This window comes from Cherax quadricarinatus, chromosome 45 (assembly GCF_038502225.1).
Source record: "Cherax quadricarinatus isolate ZL_2023a chromosome 45, ASM3850222v1, whole genome shotgun sequence".
Lineage (NCBI taxonomy): Eukaryota > Metazoa > Arthropoda > Malacostraca > Decapoda > Parastacidae > Cherax > Cherax quadricarinatus.
In genome coordinates, this window is record NC_091336.1 from 12,656,811 (window position 1) to 12,681,346 (window position 24,536).

Consider the following 24,536-nt stretch of genomic DNA (forward strand, 5'->3'; position numbering starts at 1 on the left):
GTGAATGTACATGCCACTGTGCAGAGGTTTGCGGTAAACGGAAAAAGCATAATCTGTATCTGAGCAGTGGACATGAACATCAAGAAAAGGAAGCAAGGAGTTAGACTCCCATTCAGCTTTAAACTTAATGGAAGGGGCAAGATTATTAAGAGCATCAAGAAATGGTTGAAAGAGACTAGAGTCATGAGGCCACAGAGCAAAGATGTCATCAACATAGCGGAGCCAGAGTGAAGGACGCACATCAACAGTAGAAAGAAGAACAGTCTCGAAGTATTCCATGTAAAGATTAGCAAGGACAGGAGAGAGAGGAGAGCCCATAGTGACACCAAAGGTTTGAGAATAATATTTGCCTTGAAAGGAAAAGGAATTAGAGTCCACACAGAGGCGGATAAGATCAAGAAAGACATCAGTAGGTATAGGGAGATGAAGAAACCCTTCATTGGCCTTCTAAGAAAATCAAGGACATCATCAAGAGAGGCATTGGTGAAGAGGGACTCAACGTCAAGACTAAGCATCTTAAAGGTCGGGAGAGAGCGAACCCATTCAATGAAGTCCTGAGAGTGACGGAGGTGGGCAGGAGAAGTACCAAGAAAGGGAGTGAGGGTTTTGGCCAGCCAAGAAGCAAGAGAATAAGAGACAGAACCTCTAAAGGATATGATAGGACGTAGGGGAATATCAGGTTTATGGGTTTTGGGAAGGCCATAAAAATAGGGCACAGAGGGACAGATGACACGAAAACGTTGAACAAGGTCAAAGTCAGGACAGAGGTCCGAAAGAGTCCTTAGTTTCTTGTTAAAAGTTCTCTTGATGTGATCAAGAGGGTTGGAAATGAGAGGAGTGTAGGTACGTGAGTCAGAGAGCAAGACATCAGCTTTACGGAGGTAATCCTCGCGATCAAGGATAACTACCGAATTACCTTTGTCAGAAGATAGTATGACAATGTTGGTGTTGGATTTGAGAGAAGAAAGGACAAGTTGGTAACGGTGCCCAGCCAGGCTGTGGCTCGTACATTGGGTTGCGTGCAGCCAGCAGTAACAGCCTGGTTATCAGGCTCTGATCCACCAGGAGGCCTGGTCACAGACTGGGCCGCAGGGGTGTTGACCCCCAGAACTCTCTCCAGGTAAACTCCAGGTGCAGAAGGTGGTGGTTCTTTGAAAGCAGACTATCAAGAGCAGGAAGGAGAGTGCCACGAAAGGTGGACAAGTCAGGAAGATTACGGGAGCGAGACTGACGAAAAGAATCAAAAGAGCTAATTAGGGCAATACCAGCGCGAGGGGCAGGTGAAGTGGCAAAGGAAAGACCAAAACCAAGAAGTTCAAGCTCATACTGAGAGAGTGAGACAGAAGACAGGTTAGTAACACAGTCAGTAAGGGCGAATTTAGACCAAGGGCTATCTGAGATGAGATGTTGAAGTTTATTCTGAAGTTTAGAGGAATGAATTTGTGAATTCAGGCGAGCAGTGTCAAAAGCAATGGTAGAGAGAAGGTTGCAGAGATCTTGTGGAAGAGAAGCAAAGAGAGCACGTTGGCGCTGATGGAGAGTAAAGAAAGCATCTTCAACCTGAGACTTCGTAGAAAGGATGAGCTGTTGAAATAGGAGACGGGCATGATCAGGAAAGGGAGTGCCCAGTGGGTTGGGTTTCAGAAAATGGGAGTAGGAAGGGGGCAAAACTTGTTCAGCAAGACAGTCATGCAGAAAGCGTGCTCTCCTTTTCGTTAGTGTGACTTTGTAAATGGTCCAAGTCGGACCGAAACATCATCGTAAGCTCCTCTCTTCTATGCGCAGGTTATTTGTGTATTGTTCCAGTCACGGTATTGTGCCTTTTTTTGTCATTTATGGACCCCGCAGTTAACCCTTAAACTGTCCAAACGTAGATCTACGTTTTTTCCAACATTTGAACGAATGTAAAAAAAACGTAACCTTTTTTTTTTTTTTTTTTTACATTTGAAAATATGCAAAAAAAAAAACTCTTGATCTACTTTTTTTTGTTATATTTAAAAATATGTAAAAAACGTAGATTTACTACGTATATATATATATATATATATATATATACATATATAGATATATATATATATATATATATATATATATATATATATATATATATATATACATATATACATATACATATATACATATACATATACATATATACATATACACATATACATATATACATATACACATATACATATATACATATACATATATACATATACATGCAAAACAACCACTCTGAAAGAATAGAGAAATTCCAAGCGCTTTCGTGACTACTCACATTATCAAGGAACTATGAAAGTGAAGCATCCAAGGAAGCTATATAAGGGGTCGGCCAGCACCTCACTATCAGATCCCACAACGGTTAAACACGTGACGCGCGGCGAGCCAACTTGGACAGGTCCTTTGCAAAACTCTCCCCCGAGCTATTTATTTGTCCAGTGTATTATTAAATTCTACCCAAATTCTATTAATTATAAATGGATCTAATTTATATAAACCAAAGGAAATATTCATATTATTGTCAAAACTATGGTTTATATAAATTAGATCCATTTATAATTAATAGAATTTGGGTAGAATTTAATAATACACTGGACAAATAAATAGCTCGGGGGAGAGTTTTGCAAAGGACCTGTCCAAGTTGGCTCGCCGCGCGTCACGTGTTTAACCGTTGTGGGATCTGATAGTGAGGTGCTGGCCGACCCCTTATATAGCTTCCTTGGATGCTTCACTTTCATAGTTCCTTGATAATGTGAGTAGTCACGAAAGCGCTTGGAATTTCTCTATTCTTTCAGAGTGGTTGTTTTGCATGTATATATATATATATATATATATATATATATATATATATATATATATATATATATATATATATATATATATATATATATATTATTATTATTAACACACTGGCCGATTCCCACCAAGGCAGGGTTGCCCGATAAAGAAAAACTTTCACCATCATTCACTCCATCACTGTCTTGCCAGAAGGGTGCTTTACACTACAGTTTTTAAACTGCAACATTAACACCCCTCCTTCAGAGTGCAGGCACTGTACTTCCCATCTCCAGGACTCAAGTCCGGCCTGCCGGTTTCCCTGAATCCCTTCATAAATGTTACTTTGCTCACACTCCAACAGCCGACTTGTTAAATATATATATATATATATATATATATATATATATATATATATATATATATATATATATATATATATATAAATATATTTCTTTTTTTTCAACAAGTCAGCCGTCTCCCACTGAGGCAGGGTGACCTAAAAAGAAAGAAAATCCCCAAAAAGAAAATACTTTCATTATCATTCAACACTTTCACCTCACTCACACATAATCACTGTTTTTGCAGAGGTGCCCAGAATACAACAATTTAGAAGTATGTATATACATATAAAAATACACAATATATCCCTCCAAACTGCCAATATCTCAAACCCCTCCTTTAGAGTGCAGGCATTGTACTTTCCATTTCCAGGACATATGTCTGGTTATATAAAATAACTGGTTTTTCTGAATCCCTTCACTAAATATTTCCCTCCTCACACTCCAACAGCTTGTCATGTCCCAAATACCATTTGTCTCCATTCACTCCTATCTAACACGCTCACGCACGCTTGCTGGAAGTCCAAACCCCTCACCCACAACACCTCCTTTACCCCCTCCCTCCAACCTTTTCGAGGATGACCCCTACCCCGCCTTCCTTCCCCTACAGATTTATACGCTCTCCATGTTATTCTACTTTGATCCATTCTCTCTAAATGACCAAACCACCTCAACAAACCCTCTTCAGCCCTCTGACTAATACTTTTATTAACTCCACGCCTTCTAATTTCCACACTCCGAATTTTCTGCTACACCACGCATTGCCCTTAGACAGGACATCTCCACTGCCTCCTCGCTGCAGCATTTACAACCCAAGCTTCACACCCATATAAGAGTGTTGGTACTACTATACTTTCATACATTCCCTTCTTTGCCTCCATAGATAACATTTTTTGCCTCCATAGATAATGTTTTTTGTCTCCACACATACCTCAATGCACCACTCACCTTTTTTATTTTATTATCACACTGGCCGATTCGTACCAAGGCAGGGTGACCTGAAAAAGAAAAACTTTCACCATCATTCACTCCATCACTGTCTTGCCAGAAGGGTGCTTTACACTACAGTTTTTAAACTGCAACATTAACACCCCTCCTTCAGAGTGCAGGCACTGTACTTCCCATCTCCAGGACTCAAGTCCGGCCTGCCGGTTTCCGTTTATTCCTTCATCAATTCTGTGATTAACCTCATCCTTCATAAATCCATCTGCTGACACATCAACTCCCAAATATCTGAAAACATTCACTTCTTCCATACTCCTACTCTCCAATTTGATATCCAATTTTTCTTTATCTAAATCATTTGATACCCTCATCACCTTACTCTCTTCTATGTTCACTTTCAACTTTCTACCTTTACACACTCTCCCAAACTCGTCCACTAACCTTTCCAATTTTTCTTTAGAATCTCCCATAAGCACAGTATCATCAGCAAAAAGTAACTGTGTCAATTCCCATTTTGTATTTGATTCCCCATAATTTAATCCCACCCCTCTCCTGAACACCCTAGCATTTACTTCTTTTACAACCCCATCTATAAATATATTAAACAACCATGGTGACATTACACATCCCTGTCTAAGACCTACTTTTACCTGAAGTAGTCTCCCTCTCTTCTACACACCCTAACCTGAGCCTCACTGTCCTCATAAAAACTCTTTACAGCATTTATTAACTTACTACCTATTCCATATACTTGCAACATTTGCCACATTGCTCCCCTGTACACTCTATCATATGCCTTTTCTAAATCCATGAATGCAATGAAAATTTCCCTACCTTTATCTAAATACTGTTCACACATTTTTTATTTTTATTATCACACTGGCCGATTCCCACCAAGGCAGGGTGGCCCGAAAAAGAAAAACTTTCACCATCATTCACTCCATCACTGTCTTGCCAGAAGGGTGCTTTACACTACAGTTTTTAAACTGCAACATTAACACCCCTCCTTCAGAGTGCAGGCACTGTACTTCCCATCTCCAGGACTCAAGTCCGGCCTCCCGGGGTCCCTGAATCTCTTCATAAATGTTACTTTGCTCACACTCCAACAGCACGTCAAGTATTAAAAACCATTTGTCTCCATTCACTCCTATCAAACACGCTCACGCATGCCTGCTGGAAGTCCAAGCCCCTCGCACACAAAACCTCCTTTACCCCCTCCCTCCAACCTTTCCTAGGCCGACCCCTACCCCGCCTTCCTTCCACTACAGACTGATACACTCTTGAAGTCATTCTGTTTCGCTCCATTCTCTCTACATGTCCGAACCACCTCAACAACCCTTCCTCAGCCCTCTGGACAACAGTTTTGGTAATCCCGCACCTCCTCCTAACTTCCAAACTACGAATTCTCTGCATTATATTCACACCACACATTGCCCTCAGACATGACATCTCCACTGCCTCCAGCCTTCTCCTCGCTGCAACATTCATCACTCACTCTTCACACCCATATAAGAGCGTTGGTAAAACTATACTCTCATACATTCCCCTCTTTGCCTCCAAGGACAAAGTTCTTTGTCTCCACAGACTCCTAAGTGCACCACTCACTCTTTTTCCCTCATCAATTCTATGATTCACCTCATCTTTCATAGACCCATCCGCTGACACGTCCACTCCCAAATATCTGAATACGTTCACCTCCTCCATACTCTCTCCATCCAATCTGATATCCAATCTTTCATCACCTAATCTTTTTGTTATCCTCATAACCTTACTCTTTCCTGTATTCACCTTTAATTTTCTTCTTTTGCACACCCTACCAAATTCATCCACCAATCTCTGCAACTTCTCTTCAGAATCTCCCAAGAGCACAGTGTCATCAGCAAAGAGCAACTGTGACAGCTCCCACTTTGTGTGTGATTCTTTATCTTTTAACTCCACGCCTCTTGCCAAGACCCTCGCATTTACTTCTCTTACAACCCCATCTATAAATATATTAAACAACCACGGTGACATCACACATCCTTGTCTAAGGCCTACTTTTACTGGGAAAAAATTTCCCTCTTTCCTACATACTCTAACTTGAGCCTCACTATCCTCGTAAAAACTCTTCACTGCTTTCAGTAACCTACCTCCTACACCATACACTTGCAACATCTGCCACATTGCCCCCCTATCCACCCTGTAATACACCTTTTTCAAATCCATAAATGCCACAAAGACCTCTTTAGCCTTATCTAAATACTGTTCACTTATATGTTTCACTGTAAACACCTGGTCCACACACCCCCTACCTTTCCTAAAGCCTCCTTGTTCATCTGCTATCCTATTCTCCGTCTTACTCTTAATTCTTTCAATTATAACTCTACCATACACTTTACCAGGTATACTCAACAGACTTATCCCCCTATAATTTTTGCACTCTCTTTTATCCCCTTTGCCTTTATACAAAGGAACTATGCATGCTCTCTGCCAATCCCTAGGTACCTTACCCTCTTCCATACATTTATTAAATAATTGCACCAACCACTCCAAAACTATATCCCCACCTGCTTTTAACATTTCTATCTTTATCCCATCAATCCCGGCTGCCTTACCCCCTTTCATTTTACCTACTGCCTCACGAACTTCCCCCACACTCACAACTGGCTCTTCCTCACTCCTACAAGATGTTATTCCTCCTTGCCCTATACACGAAATCACAGCTTCCCTATCTTCATCAACATTTAACAATTCCTCAAAATATTCCCTCCATCTTCCCAATACCTCTAACTCTCCATTTAATAACTCTCCTCTCCTATTTTTAACTGACGAATCCATTTGTTCTCTAGGCTTTCTTAACATGTTAATCTCACTCCAAAACTTTTTCTTATTTTCAACAAAATTTGTTGATAACATCTCACCCACTCTCTCATTTGCTCTCTTTTTACATTGCTTCACCACTCTCTTAACCTCTCTCTTTTTCTCCATATACTCTTCCCTCCTTGCATCACTTCTACTTTGTAAAAACTTCTCATATGCTAACTTTTTCTCCCTTACTACTCTCTTTACATCATCATTCCACCAATCGCTCCTCTTCCCTCCTGCACCCACTTTCCTGTAACCACAAACTTCTGCTGAACACTCTAACACTACATTTTTAAACCTACCCCATACCTCTTCGACCCCATTGCCTATGCTCTCATTAGCCCATCTATCCTCCAATAGCTGTTTATATCTTACCCTAACTGCCTCCTCTTTTAGTTTATAAACCTTCACCTCTCTCTTCCCTGATGCTTCTATTCTCCTTGTATCCCATCTACCTTTAACTCTCAGTGTAGCTACAACTAGAAAGTGATCTGATATATCTGTGGCCCCTCTATAAACATGTACATCCTGAAGTCTACTCAACAGTCTTTTATCTACCAATACATAATCCAACAAACTACTGTCATTTCGCCCTACATCATATCTTGTATACTTATTTATCCTCTTTTTCTTAAAATATGTATTACCTATAACTAAACCCCTTTCTATACAAAGTTCAATCAAAGGGCTCCCATTATCATTTACACCTGGCACCCCAAACTTACCTACCACACCCTCTCTAAAAGTTTCTCCTACTTTAGCATTCAGGTCCCCTACCACAATTACTCTCTCACTTGGTTCAAAGGCTCCTATACATTCACTTAACATCTCCCAAAATCTCTCTCTCTCCTCTGCATTCCTGTTCACACATATGCTTCAATTTAAACACTTGATCTACACATCCCCTACCCACTCTAAAACCTCCTTGCTCATCTGCAATCCTACATTCTGTCTTACCTCTAATTCTTTCAATAATAACCCTACCGTACACTTTTCCTGGTACACTCAATAAACAAATTCCTCTATAATTTTTACAATCTCTTTTGTCCTCATCCCTTTATATAAAGGAACTATACATGCTCTCTGCCAATCCCTAGGTACCTTCCCCTCTTTCATACATTTATTAAACAAAAATACCAACAACTCCAACACTATATTCCCCCCCCCTGCTTTTAACATTTCTGTCATAATCCTGTCAGTTCCAGCTGCTTTACCCCCTTTCATTCTATGTAATGCCTCATGCACCTCCCTCACACTCACATCCTGCTCTTCTTCACTCCTAAATAATGGTATACCTCCCTGGCCAAAGCATGAAATTACCGCCTCCCTTTCTTCGTCGAAAAAAATAGGAAAAAAAACATGAAAATTGACAGCAGGTGAGCAGACCTGCCGCAGGTGGTGACATCACCCTAGGTGGTTTAAATGACCATAATTCCTTGTAGGAATGTCGTAGAACAATGATTCCTGTACCAGTGTGTTGCCAGAGAGTTAAGCTATTTTTCTATATGATTAACTCAATATGTGAATTTTTTCGAGTATTCTTTTCGTTCGCGCTGGGCGCGCTTTATGCCCCCCTTAAAAGTTCCTCAAAATATTCTCGCCATCTACCCAATACCTCCATCTCCCCATCTACTAACTCTCCTACTCTGTTTTTAACTGACAAATTCATTCATTCCCTAGGCTTTCTTAACTTGTTTAACTCACTCCAAAATTTTTTCTTATTTTCATTAAAATTTCTTGACAGTGCCTCTCCCACTCTATCATCTGCTCTCCTTTTGCACTCTCTTCACCTTTCTTTTTCTCTCTATATACTCTGCTCTTCTTATAACACTTCTGCTTTGTAAAAACCTCTCATAAGCTACCTTTTTCTCTTTTATTACACCATTTACTTCATCATTCCACCAATCACTCCTCTTTCCTCCTGCACCCACCCTCCTATAACCACAAACTTCTGCCCCACATTCTAATACTGCATTTTTAAAACTATTCCAACCCTCTTCAACTGCCCCACTACTCATACTTACACTAGCCCACCTTTCTGCCAATACAGTGGACCCCCGCATAACGATGGCATCGCATAGCGATTTTTCCGCATAACGATTACTTTTATCGCAAAATTTTTGCCGCGCATACCGATTAAAAACCCGCATACCGATTTTCGTCCGAGACGCGTCCAATGTGCCCTCAGCCAGCCTCACATGTGCCGCTCCGTCCCATTGTTTACCAGCCAGCCTCCGCGGTAACATCCAAGCATACACTCGGAATATTTCGTATTATTACAGTATTTTCGGTGCTGTTTCTGGAAAATAAGTGACCATGGGCCCCAAGAAAGCTTCTAGTGCCAACCCTGTGGTAAAAAGGGTGAGAATTAGTATGGAAATTAAGAAAGATTTTGAAGGGTTTGGGGCTAACCCTGAGAAGCCTATGCCAGTTGTGGAATCCATTGTGCCTACTTCAAAGATTAAGGAAATGTGTGCAGAGTGGGTTGAACTGCAAACCTTTATAGATGAAAATCACCCTGACACAGCTGTTGCAAGCCGTGCTTGTGACTATTTCAATGACAATGTTATGGCCCATTTTAGGAAAGTCTTGAAGGAACGGGAGGTACAGAGCTCTATGGACAGATTTGTTGTGCGACAGAGGTCCAGTGACTCTCAAGCTGGTCCTAGTGGCATTAAAAGAAGAAGGGAAGTAACCCCAGAAAAGGACTTGCTACCTCAAGTCCTAATGGAAGGGGATTCCCCTTCTAAACAGTAAGAAGATAATGCTCTCCCCTCCTCCCATCCCATCAATCATCACCAGATCTTCAATAAAAGTAAGTGTCATGTAATTGTGCATGTAATTGTCGATGGATCTATAATTTCCTCACTAACAGAACACAGAGAGTAGTAGTCAACAGAGTAAAGTCTGAGGCAGCTACGGTGAAAAGCTCTGTTCCACAAGGCACAGTACTCGCTCCCATCTTGTTCCTCATCCTCATATCTGACATAGACAAGGATGTCAGCCACAGCACCGTGTCTTCCTTTGCAGATGACACCCGAATCTGCATGACAGTGTCTTCCATTGCAGACACTGCAAGGCTCCAGGCGGACATCAACCAAATCTTTCAGTGGGCTGCAGAAAACAATATGAAGTTCAACGATGAGAAATTTCAATTACTCAGATATGGTAAACACGAGGAAATTAAATCTTCATCAGAGTACAAAACAAATTCTGGCCACAAAAGAGTGAAACACCAACGTCAAAGACCTGGGAGTGATCATGTCGGAGGATCTCACCTTCAAGGACCATAACATTGTATCAATCGCATCTGCTAGAAAAATGACAGGATGGATAATGAGAACCTTCAAAACTAGGGAGGCCAAGCCCATGATGACACTCTTCAGGTCACTTGTTCTGTCTAGGCTTGAATATTGCTGCACACTAATAGCACCTTTCAAGGCAGGTGAAATTGCTGACCTAGAAAATGTACAGAGAACCTTCACGGCGAGCATAACGGAGATAAAACACCTCAATTACTGGAAGCGCTTGAGGTTCCTAAACCTGTATTCCCTGGAATGCAGGCAGGAGAGATACATGATTATATACACCTGGAAAATCCTAGAGGGACTAGTACCGAACTTGCAAACGAAAATCACTCACTACGAAAGCAAAAGACTTGGCAGACGATGCAACCAGGGCCGGATTACCGCATAGGCGAACTAGGCATTTGCCTAGGGCCCCGCGGTCCAAGGGGTTCAGGGGCTCATCCAAGACTGCGCACATGGTGCAAGTGCAAAGGGGTCCCTTCCTAAAAAGTTCAAGTGTTTGGAGAGTAAAATTGATTTTTAAAAATTAATCAAAACAAAAATAAATAATGAAATAAAATAAAATAAAAATAAATAAACCTAACCATAGATGGCAATACTCAACACGCCTTTGTTTACATCAGAACAGCTGTGTTTTCCCGCTAATAGGTGAGCATGGGAGATTCCTCTCCAATTTTCTGTATTATTATTATAATCAAGGGGAAGCGCTAAACCCGGAGGATTATACAGCGCCTGGGGGGGGGGGATGTGGAAGGCATTCAGGCTTAATTCGGGGAACTGGAGCACAGATCCAATATCCTAAATCAAGAGCCCCTCACCAACATCAAGGAACCTTCCTTGAGGGGCCAATTTTCTGTAGTAATTACACGTTATCTAGACTTGTACTGTGACAAATTAACTGAAGAAATGTAAGACAGCTACATACTTCGTCATTCTGGATTCACTGATTACAGAATTGGTAAAAAGAAAAGAAATCTACCAGAATCTCAATGACAAGTTTGGATTTCTGTTCAAAATTACTACTATGCCAGATGCAGAATTGAGAGAAGCTGCATTAAAGTTGCAACAACACCTTTCAGCAGATATTCAGGACACATTTGCTGAAGAAATAGTTCATTTTTCTGGGTATATGAATCAGATTAAAGCTCCACCTGAAAAATGTGCGCCCTCAGCTGCTTTGAAACATTTAAGAAATGCAGGTATCTCAGAAACCTTCCCTAATGTTGACATAGTGTATCGCCTTTACCTAACACTTCCAGCTACTAACTGTGAAGGAGAACGTTCATTTTCTGTTTTGAAAAGAGTGAAAAATCAGCTCCGTTCAACAATGAGCCAAGACAAATTGTGTAACCTAGCCTTGTTGACCATTGAGTCTGATCTAACAAGAAATATTGATTTTCAGAATATAATTGATGATTTTGCCAATATGAAATCCTGAAAAAAGTTTATTTAAGAAGTGCCTGTGAATATAAACAATTCTTTACTTTCTTGAGTTTATATGATTTGATAGTCTTATGCATGATGCAATGATAACAATAATGGTCAGTGATTTATAAAGGGAATAATAGTGCTGTAGTGGTTATGCTGAATATAATAGGTACATGATGTCACTACTTTAATAGCCTAATCTAGTAATACTATGCTGTCTTGAGTTTATTCTCTTTAAAATGCATGATTTAACAAGATAGTTATAATGGCTGTTGTTAAATGGTTTTGGTTGTCTTGATGTACTTTCCCTATTAAATTTAATCTAAATAGCCAGAATGTATTTAATTAGACATTAAACAGGCTCACACCAACCCCCCCCCCCCACCCCCAAGCTGGAAGGGGTCGCTTCGCTTACCCGTAACTCAAAGGGGCCCCGCCAATCTGAATAGCCTAGGGCCCGGAGACTTCTTAATCCGGCCCTGGATGCAACATCCCCCCAATGAAAAGCAGGGGTGTCACTAGCACGTTAAGAGACCATACAATAAGTGTCAGGGGCCCGAGACTGTTCAACTGCCTCCCAGCATACATAAGGGGGATTACCAACAGACCCCTGGCTGTCTTCAAGCTGGCACTGGACAAGCACCTAAAGTCGGTTCCTGACCAGCCGGGCTGTGGCTCGTACGTTGGTTTGCGTGCAGCCAGCAGTAACAGCCTGGTTGATCAGGCTCTAATCCACCAGGAGGCCTGGTCACAGACCGGGCCGCGGGGGCGTTGACCCCCGGAACTCTCTCCAGGTAAACTCCAGGTAAATAGTTTTACATACAGAAAACAATGAGAAATAAATATAAAACTAATTTTAATGATAAATAAACATTACATACTCTTATTGAAGATTCTTGTTGGCTTATTGAAGAAGGCAAGGAGGGGAGAGAGAGTTGAGGTTATTGTTTGGAATCGGAATTCCTCTCCATAAGGACTTCAGGTATCAAAGCCCTCTCTGGGGTTACTTCCCTTCTTTGTCTTTTACTGGCACTGGGCCACTGTCACACTAAAAATCTGTCCAGAGAGTTCTGTTTCTGGTATCTCTAAGATTTGCCTAAATTCTGAACATGTTGCAGATACGGCTTGTATCAGCTTGGTCAGGGTGATATTTTTCAACAAAAGTTTGCACCTCATTCCACTATACACAAATGTCCTTAATCACTGAAGGCATCTCCTCTCTCTCCTCCTCCTTCTCTGAAGCAAATTCCTCAGCTGCAATCTGTTGCTGTTCCAGTTGAAGGTCTTGCAGCTCTTCAGTGGTTAGCCCTTCCCTGTAGTCCTCCATCAACTCTTCCACATCCTGGCCACTCACATCCAACCCCATGGACTTCCCCAAAGACAGAATACATTCCACAACAGGCATAGGGTCAACAGGGTCAGCCTCAACCCCTTCAAATACAGCCACACATCCTGGCAAGCTCGGCTACACGTACGCCACCTTCTTGAATTCTATCGTGTTTCTCACTTTCTTTACCAAAAGGCTGGCACTAGGAACTTTGTTTGGGCCCAATCAATAAACAAGCACAAAAATTGCGAAATGTTTCGGATGAATGCTCACTCAACCAGTGACAGAGCTAGACTGAGGCGGCGTCCTGGTGGGCGGACACATCTGATACGTACGATTTCCGGGAGAAGGCACGAAATTCAGAGCAAAATTTTGCCCAAAAAAGTGTTCTAAATCCAAAACGTCTGATATCCGGTGCGTGCGAAATCTGGGATTCCACTGTACATGTATGTATTTATTTTCAACACATTGGCCATCTCCCACCAAGGCAAGGTGACCCAAAAAAGAAACACATTCAGTATCATTCAACACTTTGACCATCATTCACACATAATCACTGTCTTTGCAAAGGTACACAGACATGACAATTCAGATGTCACTCCAAACAGTAAATATCCCAAACCCTTACTTTGAAGTGCAGGCATTGTACTTCCCACCTTCAGAATTCAAGTCCAGCTAACCAGTTTCCCTGAATTCCTTCACAAAATATTACCCTGCTCACACTCCAACAGCTTGTCAAGTCCCAAAAAATCACTCATCTCCACTCATGTCTAACATGTTCACACATGCCTGGTGCATGTCCAAGCCCCTTGCACACAAAGCCTCTTTTGCCTCCTCCCTCCATCCTTTCCTAGGATGACCCCTACCCCTCCTTCCCTACACTACAAATTTATAAGTACAGTGGACCCCCGGTTAACGATATTTTTTCACTCCAGAAGTATGTTCAGGTGCCAGTACTGACCGAATTTGTTCCCATAAGGAATATTGTGAAGTAGATTAGTCCATTTCAGACCCCCAAACATACATGTACAAACGCACTTACATAAATACACTTACATAATTGGTCGCATTCGGAGGTGATCGTTATGCGGGGGTCCACTGTACTACAGGCATACATATGCAAAGATTTAAACAGGTACAGAACATGCAAACACACACATATATACACACACTTATATGCACATGCATACATGCACATATACATATGCACACACACATATTTACATATGCATAAGTATACAGCCACACCAGTGAGAGCCTAACGAATCAAGACACGATTTAAGAAATTAAGTGGCTATATAATAGAGAAGTTTCTTATACAATACTGCCATTTTAAGGTGAAAAAAAGTTCGTAAGTGCTAAGAATGATTTTGAGTTACTACTTTGTCATAATTCAAGGAATTATTAAAAGTGTTTTTATTACCCCAATACTGTTCTTTATTCAAACTCGATGGTGGGCTACTAATAATTATAATTAATTACTGTACTATATATTACACCAATAACTTTGAATATCCCATTAAGAGATATATTTTATTCACAAAATATTTAATTAAAAGGGCTATTAACTCATAATTACATATTGGTTATAAAAATTTGTGGAAATAAAGCAAGAGCAAATCAGTTGGTGAAGAAAATTAGTTGGTATCCATTTGCTCATCTTCTTGTATCAGGCCTTCATCTAAGTGTCTCTCAAGCTCATCTTCAATTTCTGCCTCATTCACTGACTCATCTTCTGTGTATGGGCCAAGCTTTTGTGTTAATTCTTTCACGTGTTCAATCAACTGCACATCAGCACTACCAGCTGTGTTATGTACCTGGAAAAAAAAAAATGAAGCTATTTCTAGCTTTTTCTGAGAAAAAAAAAAAATGAAGCTATTTCTAGCTTTTTCTGAGAAAGTTTATCTGCTCTGTTTTGCATATGACCTTCATGCTGAACTTACAAACATAACAACACATTATGCTCCCATTATTTCCAACACATTTTTACTAAGATTCAAATGTACATGTGAAGTATCAGAAATGTATTTTGCACTTGCATCATGACTATGGATACTGTTACAACTCCACATAAGTCTAGTACAGTGGACCCCCGCATAACGATGGCATCGCATAGCGATTTTTCCGCATAACGATTACTTTTATCGCAAAATTTTTGCCGCGCATACCGATTAAAAACCCGCATACCGATTTTCGTCCGAGACGCGTCCAATGTGCCCTCACATGTGCCGGCCGTCCCATTGTTTACCAGCCAGCCTCCGCGGTAACATCCAAGCATACACTCGGAATATTTCGTATTATTACAGTGTTTTCGGTGCTGTTTCTGGAAAATAAGTGACCATGGGCCCCAAGAAAGCTTCTAGTGCCAACCCTGTGGTAAAAAGGGTGAGAATTAGTATGGAAATTAAGAAAGATTTTGAAGGGTTTGGGGCTAACCCTGAGAAGCCTATGCCAGTTGTGGAATCCATTGTGCCTACTTCAAAGATTAAGGAAATGTGTGCACAGTGGGTTGAACTGCAAACCTTTATAGATGAAAATCACCCTGACACAGCTGTTGCAAGCCGTGCTGGTGACTATTTCAATGACAATGTTATGGCCCATTTTAGGAAAGTCTTGAAGGAACGGGAGGTACAGAGCTCTATGGACAGATTTGTTGTGCGACAGAGGTCCAGTGACTCTCAAGCTGGTCCTAGTGGCATTAAAAGAAGAAGGGAAGTAACCCCAGAAAAGGACTTGCTACCTCAAGTCCTAATGGAAGGGGATTCCCCTTCTAAACAGTAAGAAGATAATGCTCTCCCCTCCTCCCATCCCATCAATCATCACCAGATCTTCAATAAAAGTAAGTGTCATGTAATTGTGCATGCCTTTTTCAGTTTGTGTGTATTAAAATTAACATTTCATGTGGTAAAAAATTTTTTTTTTCATACTTTTGGGCGTCTTGCACGGATTAATTTTATTTCCATTATTTCTTATGGGGAAAATTCATTCGCATAACGATTATTTCGCATAACGATGAGCCCTCTTGCACGGATTAAAATCGTTAACCGGGGGTCCACTGTATTAGAACTAAACATGGCATTTTCAAACAGGACCCACATGCAACCCACTGTCTGCTAGCACAGTATACAATAGTCCAGAACATTAATATTTCAAACACATAAGGGTATCCTTTTGCCCTCCTCTTTCTCTCCCTCCCTTTCATTTCCCTTTTCCTCCTCTTCTTTTCCTTACTCCCTCAACCTTTTGAACTCGGATATGACTGAGGCAATAGGAGGCAGGAGGTAGCTCTGCTATTTTGTCAATCATAGGAGCTAGTGTCAATATGAAGTTTAATGGACCATCAATTCAAGAACAGAATCATCACATAGTTTGGTGATGTGAGTACAGTTGCATGTTCACAATATGTACAACACAGTGAAACCCTCAATTATAAATCTAAGCACTAAACATACAGTGCTTGTGAAGTCCTCAAATATAGTTGTTTTAAGGTAAACTGTGTCATGGTATTTGGCAAAAGATAAGCATCATTAGTGTGTCTACTCTTAAATTACTGAGTGCCATGCTGAGATGTCACTTGAGTACAGAAAAATGGACAGATGTTCAACAATATAAAATTTACTGGATCTATGAGATTAATAGAAAAGAATATTAACAGAGTTGGGGACATTACAGTGCAGAGGGCCATTTGAATGGTTGTCTGTCTATTTCAAGCAAGACAGTTATTGAAAGATTGGTGAATGCATTTTCTTTCTTCCTGGCTCATCCTACCTCAGTAGTAGATGGCCAATTTATTTAAAAAACAAATCCAACTTAAATAACCTTCATGGCCTGATGGAGGTAGTACTTTGCTGAATCCATATGTTCTCCTCCTTGCAAGTAAGAAGTCCAACCTAGCAAGTACCATGTGTCTACAATCTGTAAATAATATCATACTAGTATAATGCTATTCATTTAACATTAATTAATTTGACACTTCTATATATCAAATATAACATTCGTTGCAATAGTTTATACTGTAAAAGCTTCACATATTAAATAAATAACAGGTGCAATGAAACTATACTACACAAGAGCACATAAATAACTAATAAAAAATTTAGATTAATAAAATTACTTTACAATTTAAATGCAACTAAAAGACATTGATTCTCTTTTATCCACCCAGAACAAAGTTAACAGTGTACTTCATAACATATTAAAGGTGAGATTCTAGAGATATATTTGCTTTTTTACTGAAATTTGCAACCACTGGAACTGGAATAGACAGTCTTTTGATAAGAGATAAGTTTTTAGGGTGAAAGTGTAAATCAGACAATTCCTTATTCATGATTTGAACCCTAAATATCTTCTTATAAAAATATTAATAAATTTCACTAATTGTTTCTCTATCCAAGATCCTCATCACACATTTTTATGCTCAATAACACACTATCACCTGTCTCATATCTGAGCCTTACTTCATTATTTTCCTCTAATAGTCCTTCAAGAACTTCCACTGCATTCTCATAGTCTTCTACTTCTATGAGAATTCTTGCTGTATTGAGCCGTGTTGTATATGACAAGGGGCACACCTCTACTGGGTCAAAAGTGCCTGCTGCTGCCTTGCCTTCATCCACTTCTTTATATTTTGGTAACCAGAGTTTTACTGATTTTAGTATATGTACCTTTGCTTCATCTACATCTTGTTTCACCAAGAAAAAACTGGCCTGTTTAGAAAAATAGGAATTCAGGTTTATAATTAATAGCACTGATGTATGGTATCAGCCAACCAGAAACATCTAATATAGTAAGTGGTTCCCAAAATGCCTACCAGGAGTCTACACTATAAATTTTCAGCTGAAAGCTTTGGTTTATAAAGAGTGTATGTTTCAAGTCAATGTAAAGGTGTTTTTCCATATGGTCTGAAAAATAAAGTGGAAATTTTTCAAAGAAAAATAATAGGCCTAAACCACATAATGCTATTTAACTAATTAATGTCACCCAAAAATTTAATATAAAGCCAAAAAAAAAAAAATACAGCATACATTTTCAATGTACTCTCCTTCCACTCTTCTTTCTTTTTAAGCATTAAGTGAAGTGCACATTAAAATTATAAGAGAAATATACAAACCATATGTTGATAAGCCTCTGGGTTGCTGGGGTCAACTTCAATGGCACTGGCAATACTGGCATGACACAGATTCTCTGCATCCTCTTCATCACACAAGTCCGTCATGTACAATTCTGCTATGGAGCAGTGAGCAGAAGAAAGATCCTGAAGAAAGCTTGATTGTCGTTCTTCAACTGATGAACACGATGGAATTGGTTCATTTTTAGTCCTTGTAACTCTGGTTAGTGATGTCTCTTTATTCTCATCCTGTGATTCACATTGTTCTGTGCCCATTTCTTCTTGAACTGAAACATCTGTCAAGTTATTTTCAGAATGTACTTCCTTATTTTCTTTTACAGATTGTTGAAGATCACTAATTACCTTTGTTAACAGCTCAATGCCCTTTTGATAGCACTGGAGAGACTCTTTACCATTCAGTAACTGTGCCATTGACATATATTTTTCATAACCTTCTTCAGGTTTTAATGTAATGGCTCGTCCCAAGCAGTGTTGTGCTCCTTCCAAATTCCCAACTTCAAGACACAAGCTGGCTGATATCTCCAGTGCAGCCACATTATCTGCATCTCGCTTTAAGGCTTCTTGACAAAATTTCTGAGCTTTATCATACTGAAAAATATCTATTTGTTCCTGTGCATGTCTTAAAAGATCTTTAATTGACAGTGACCCTAAATTTTGTTTTGCTGCATTTTTTTTGCGTAGTTTTGCCAACTTTTTCTTTTGGTTGTTGATTGTATTTTTCCCCATTGTTCCTGCTGAGGAAAAGAACTTTTTTATTAGTCTTAAAGAATTTATAATTTGCAAATAATTTAAATGAAAGTACTGGTTTATATTGATATTCATCCATAAATTAGAAACATCTTCAATATTTAATAAAGACAACCATTTCATATTTGTGTACGCAAAAATACTAGACTTAAACAATAAAATAAAATGTACTTTTGTGCTATTGTAACTTGCTTTGATGATAAAACCATTTATTATGCTTAATACTTGTGTTTTATGAATAATATTGTCATCACTGATTCAAAATAAAGTCAAGTTTCCTAATACCTTTTTGTCTGTTCACCTAGCAATAAATACCTTGGACATAGACGGTTGTTGTGGATCATATCCAAGTGAAAGACCTAAGAACACCATTGGAAGTAAGTCACAGAGGTCTGTTTTTTTGGATTATGTACCACATAAAGAAATAAAAATTTATAATAATTGTTGTACACGTGTCTTACCTACTTGTCCGTATTGCATACCATTAACACAATTAAAAAAATGGCCAATATTAGATGGGTTATGCTGTGGACATAATTGTGTTTTGTAGTAATATAATAAATGTAACCTAACCTAAGGAAACCTAACGGAAATTAACCTAAAATGACTACCTTATTCCAGCTGTTGTTGTTATTGTTGTTATTGTTAAGGTGTACCACAGTTTACGCCTTCTAGAGTACGACCACCCAGGACGCCAGGAAATATTTATTATACACAAGTGGCTGGAATAAATCCTGGATTCAATTCAAAGTTTATTCTCTATAAGGATTACAATGCTGAGTTTACAGAATTTGGTTATTGTATTGTTTACATGTAGTAAAATAATAATTACAGAGTGTACCACTAGAACACCTAGCATGGCTAGGCATTTCGGGCAGACTTAAATTAAATCTTAAGTTTAAAATATTACAAAATTATGAGGTAAGTTGGTATTATGGCCAAGTGACTAAATACTAGTTTGTGAGTTTAGCAATGTGAATGCTTTTGTTTTGGCACTATACATAGTTTCAGTATTGGAGTATCACAGGCCAACTTATGACTAGTTAAGATTCATTATTTTGAGATTGAGATTGATATTTCTGTTTATGGTCAAATGAGTGAGTGAGTGTAAGTGTTAACCAACAGGTGGTATTCGTGTAATTAGTTGACAGGGTGTATGGATCATGAATACACAAATAACACGCACTTATGGCAACTCCTCGGTCTGACTTGGACCATTAATTAGTTCCCAAGTTAGATCAGCCTGATTATACCATATAATATAGTATAATATCTTTATTTCTACAGGTACATGTACAAGGTATACAGGCCTAGCTGACATCAATGACATATTACTACACAGAATGCCCTTTGGTATGCAGAGCATTTCGTGCAAATTAGGTCAGTTTTGTCCCAGAATGCTACCCATAACAGTCGACTAACACCCAGGTACCTATTATTACTGATTACCTGGACCTGGAGTTTACCTGGAGAGAGTTCTGGGGGTCAACGCCCCCGCGGCCCGGTCTGTGACCAGGCCTCCTGGTGGATTAGAGCCTGATTAACCAGGCTGTTACTGCTGGCTGCACGCAATCCAACGTACAAGCCACAGCCCGGCTGGTCAGGTACCGACTTTAGGTGCTTGTCCAGTGCTTGCTTGAAGACACCCGGGGGTCTATTGGTAATCCCCCTCATGTATACTGGGAGGCAGTTGAACAGTCTTGGATCCCTGACACTTATTATGTTGTCTCTTAGCGTGCTAGTGACACCCCTGCTTTTCATTGGGGGGATGTTGCATCGTCTGCCGAGTCTTTTGCTTTCGAGCAGCGCTGTATAGCCCTTGTGGCTTAGCGCTTCTTTTTGATTATAATAATAATAATAATTTTGCTTTCGGAGACCTGGAGTTTACCTGGAGAGAATTCCGGGGGTCAACGCCCCCGCGGCCCGGTCTGTGACCAGGCCTCCTGGTGGGTCAGAGCCTGATCAACCAGGCTGCTACTGTTGGCTGCACGCAAACCAACGTACGAGCCACAGCCCGGCTGGTCAGGAACCGACTTTAGGTGCTTGTCCAGTGCCAGCTTGAAGACTGTCAGGGGTCTGTTGGTAATCCCCCTTATGTATGCTGGGAGGCAGTTGAACAGTCTCGGGCCCCTGATACTTATTGTATGGTCTCTTAACGTGCTAGTGACACCCCTGCTTTTCATTGGGGGGATGTTGCATCGTCTGCCAAGTCTTTTGCTTTCGTAGTGAGTGATTTTCGTGTGCAAGTTCGGTACTAGTCCCTCTAGGATTTTCCAGGTGTATATAATCATGTATCTCTCCCACCTGCGTTCCAGGGAATATAGGTTTAGGAACCTCAAGCGCTCCCAGTAATTGAGGTGTTTTATCTCCGTTATGCGCACCGTGAAGGTTCTCTGTACATTTTCTAGGTCAGCAATTTCATCTGCCTTGAAAGGTGCTGTTAGTGTGCAGCACTATTCCAGCCTAGATAGAACAAGTGACCTGAAGAGTGTCATCATGGGCTTGGCCTCCCTAGTTTTGAAGGTTCTCATTATCCATCCTGTCATTTTTCTAGCAGATGCGATTGATACAATGTTATGGTCCTTGAAGGTGAGATCCTCCGACATGATCACTCCCAGGTCTTTGACGTTGGTGTTTCGCTCTATTTTGTGGCCAGAATTTGTTTTGTACTCTGATGAAGATTTAATTTCCTTGTGTTTACCATATCTGAGTAATTGAAATTTCTCATCGTTGAACTTCATATTGTTTTCTGCAGCCCACTGAAAGATTTGGTTGATGTCCGCCTGGAGCCTTGCAGTGTCTGCAATGGAAGACACTGTCATGCAGATTCGGGTGTCATCTGTATAGGAAGACACGGTGTTGTGGCTGACATCCTTGTCTATGTCAGATATGAGGATGAGGAACAAGATGGGAGCGAGTACTGTGCCTTGTGGAACAGAGCTTTTCACCGCAGCTGCCTCGGACTTTACTCTGTTGACTACTACTCTCTGTGTTCTGTTAGTGAGGAAATTTTAGATCCATCGACCGACTTTTCCTGTTATTCCTTTAGCACGCATTTTGTGCGCTATTACGCCATGGTCACACTTGTCGAAGGCTTTTGCAAAGTCTGTATATATTACATCTGCATTCTTTTTGTCTTCTAGTGCATCTAGGACCTTGTCGTAGTGATCCAATAGTTGAGACAGACAGGAGCGACCTGTTCTAAACCCATGTTGCCCTGGGTTGTGTAACTGATGGGTTTCTAGATGGGTGGTGATCTTGCTTCATTGGACTCTTTCAAAGATTTTTATGATATGGGATGTTAGTGCTATCGGTCTGTAGTTCTTTGCTGTTGCTTTACTGCCCCCTTTGTGGAGTGGGGCTATGTCTGTTGTTTTTAGTAACTGTGGGACGACCCCTGTGTCCATGCTCCCTCTCCATAGGATGGTAAAGGCTCGTGATAGGGGCTTCTTGCAGCTCTTGATGAACACGGAGTTCCATGAGTCTGGCCCTGGGGCAGAGTGCATGGGCATGTCATTTATCGCCTGTTCGAAGTCATTTGGCGTCAGGATAACATCAGATAGGCTTGTGTTAACCAAATTCTGTGGCTCTCTCATAAAAAATTCATTTTGATCTTCGACTCTCAGTCTGGTTAGCGGCTTGCTAAAAAGTGAGTCATATTGGGAATTAAGTAGCTCACTCATTTCCTTGTTGTCATCTGTGTACGACCCATCTTGTTTAAGTAGGGGCCCAATACTGGACGTTGTTCTAGACTTTGATTTGGCATAGGAGAAGAAATACTTTGGGTTTCTTTCGATTTCATTTATGGCTTTTAGTTCTTCCCGCGATTCCTGACTCCTATAAAATTCCTTTAGCTTAAGTTCGATGTTTGCTATTTTTCTGACCAGTGTCTCCCTACGCATTTCAGATATATTGACCTCTTTTAGCCACTCTGTTATTCTTTTCCGTCGCCTGTAAAGGGAGCGCCTGTCTCTTTCTATTTTACATCTACTCCTCCTTTTTCTTAGAGGAATAAGCTGTATAGTCCTTGTGGCTTAGCGCTTCTTTTTTGATTATAATAATAATTAGAGGAATAAGCCTTGTGCAAACATCGAGTGCCACCAAGTTAATCTGTTCTAGGCATAAGTTGGGGTCTGTGTTGCTTAGTATATCTTCCCAGCTTATATCGGTTAGGACTTGGTTTACTTGGTCCCACTTTATGTTTTTGTTATTGAAGTTGAATTTGGTGAATGCTCCCTTGTGACTAATCTCATTATGTCGGTCTGGGGCTCCACGCATACATGTCTGAACCTCAATTATGTTGTGATCTGAGTATATTGTTTTTGATATGGTGACATTTCGTATCGGATCATTATTGTTAGTGAAGATGAGGTCTAGTGTATTCTCCACTCTAGTAGGCTCTATTATTTGCTGGTTTAAATTGAATTTTGTGCAGAGATTTAAAAGCTCGTGTGAGTGTGAGTTTTCATCAGAGCTGCCTCCTGGTGTTATAACTGCAACAATATTATTTGCTATATTCCTCCATTTTAGGTGCCTTAAGTTGAAATCCCCCAGGAGCAAGATGTTGGGTGCAGGAGCTGGAAGATTTTCCAGACAGTGGTCAATTTTTAACAGCTGTTCCTGGAATTGCTGGGATGTTGCATCCGGAGGCTTGTAGACTACCACAATGACTAGGTTTTGGTTCTCGATCTTTACTGCTAAAACTTCCACTACATCATTTGAGGCATTAAGCAGTTCTGTGCAGACAAGTGACTCTGCAACGTACAGGCCAACCCCTCCCCCCCTTTTGCCTGTTCACTCTGTCACATCTGTATAGGTTGTAACCTGGGATCCATATTTCGTTGTCCAAGTGATCCCTTATGTGAGTCTCAGTGAAAGCCGCGAACATTGCCTTTGCCTCTGCAAGCAGTCCACAGATGAAAGGTATTTTGTAGTTTGTTGCTGGCTTTAGACCCTGTATATTTGCAAAGAAGAATGTCATCGGACTGGTGGTATTGTTGGTACTGGGGGGGGGGATTTTTTTCCGGCATTAGTATCTGTATCTGTTGGTTTGGAGTGGAGGCCATCGACTGTGGTTCCACTCCAGGAATGACTGGATTTGGTGTACGATGTCTGCCATTTCCTGCCAGTTTTTTTTCCTTCCTGGCACTAAAAAACCTCTCCCTCTTGAGTGGCTGTGGCTACCCAGGTTTTCCCATGGCCTGGATGTTTTGTATCTTTTTGTCCCCTTTAGATGGTGTGCCTGGCAATTTAAGTTATAGCACAGTCTTTCCTGTACTGAAGAGGTACACATTTCAGGGTGAAAAACCTTACGGGAAGGGAGTTTGCATTTTCCTGTTGTCATATGGGCACGGCATTTTCTAGGGTGGTCATAGTTGCACGTCCCATCTGTTTTTCCAGATTTCCCATGTCTGCACATACTAAGTGCATAGTATGTGCACAGGCTTAGTTTCCGTTTGCCTTGGGTTTCTGTGACTGTATTCCCTGTTGGTGCATGTTTACCTGTCTTATTCCTATCCTCCCTAGCACCAACAATAGAGCTTCCACCAGTTGTTTTTGGTAATATATTCTCACTATTGCTAGTGGAGTCCTCTTGTTTGCTATTTCCTGTGGTATTTCTAGTTTGCAATGTTGGTTTTATCTTATCTTTGACTACACTTGTTTCCCCACTACGGCTCCTGTCCCCTATG

General features: G+C 40.5%; 1 protein-coding gene across 3 annotated transcripts; it reads right to left on the reverse strand.

The window, feature by feature from the left end:
• Nucleotides 1-12,441: 12,441 nt before the first annotated feature.
• On the reverse strand, nt 12,442-19,578 carry LOC128694833 (uncharacterized). Of its 3 annotated transcripts, XM_053785156.2 has the most exons (6): nt 19,458-19,500; nt 19,162-19,205; nt 18,082-18,833; nt 17,429-17,677; nt 16,791-16,886; nt 12,442-14,788 (listed from the first exon to the last, which is right to left on the reverse strand). In XM_053785156.2, exons 3-6 carry the CDS (start codon nt 18,823-18,825, stop codon nt 14,609-14,611), a joined length of 1,269 nt encoding a protein of 422 aa, XP_053641131.1. In that variant the 5' UTR covers nt 18,826-18,833; nt 19,162-19,205; nt 19,458-19,500; the 3' UTR covers nt 12,442-14,608. The 3 variants fall into 3 exon arrangements, with proteins under 3 accessions (XP_053641131.1, XP_053641130.1, XP_053641129.1); XM_053785155.1 differs by lacking the exon at nt 19,162-19,205 and having other exon boundaries at nt 19,458-19,578; XM_053785154.1 differs by lacking the exons at nt 19,162-19,205; nt 19,458-19,500 and adding an exon at nt 19,308-19,451.
• Nucleotides 19,579-24,536: the final 4,958 nt, after the last annotated feature.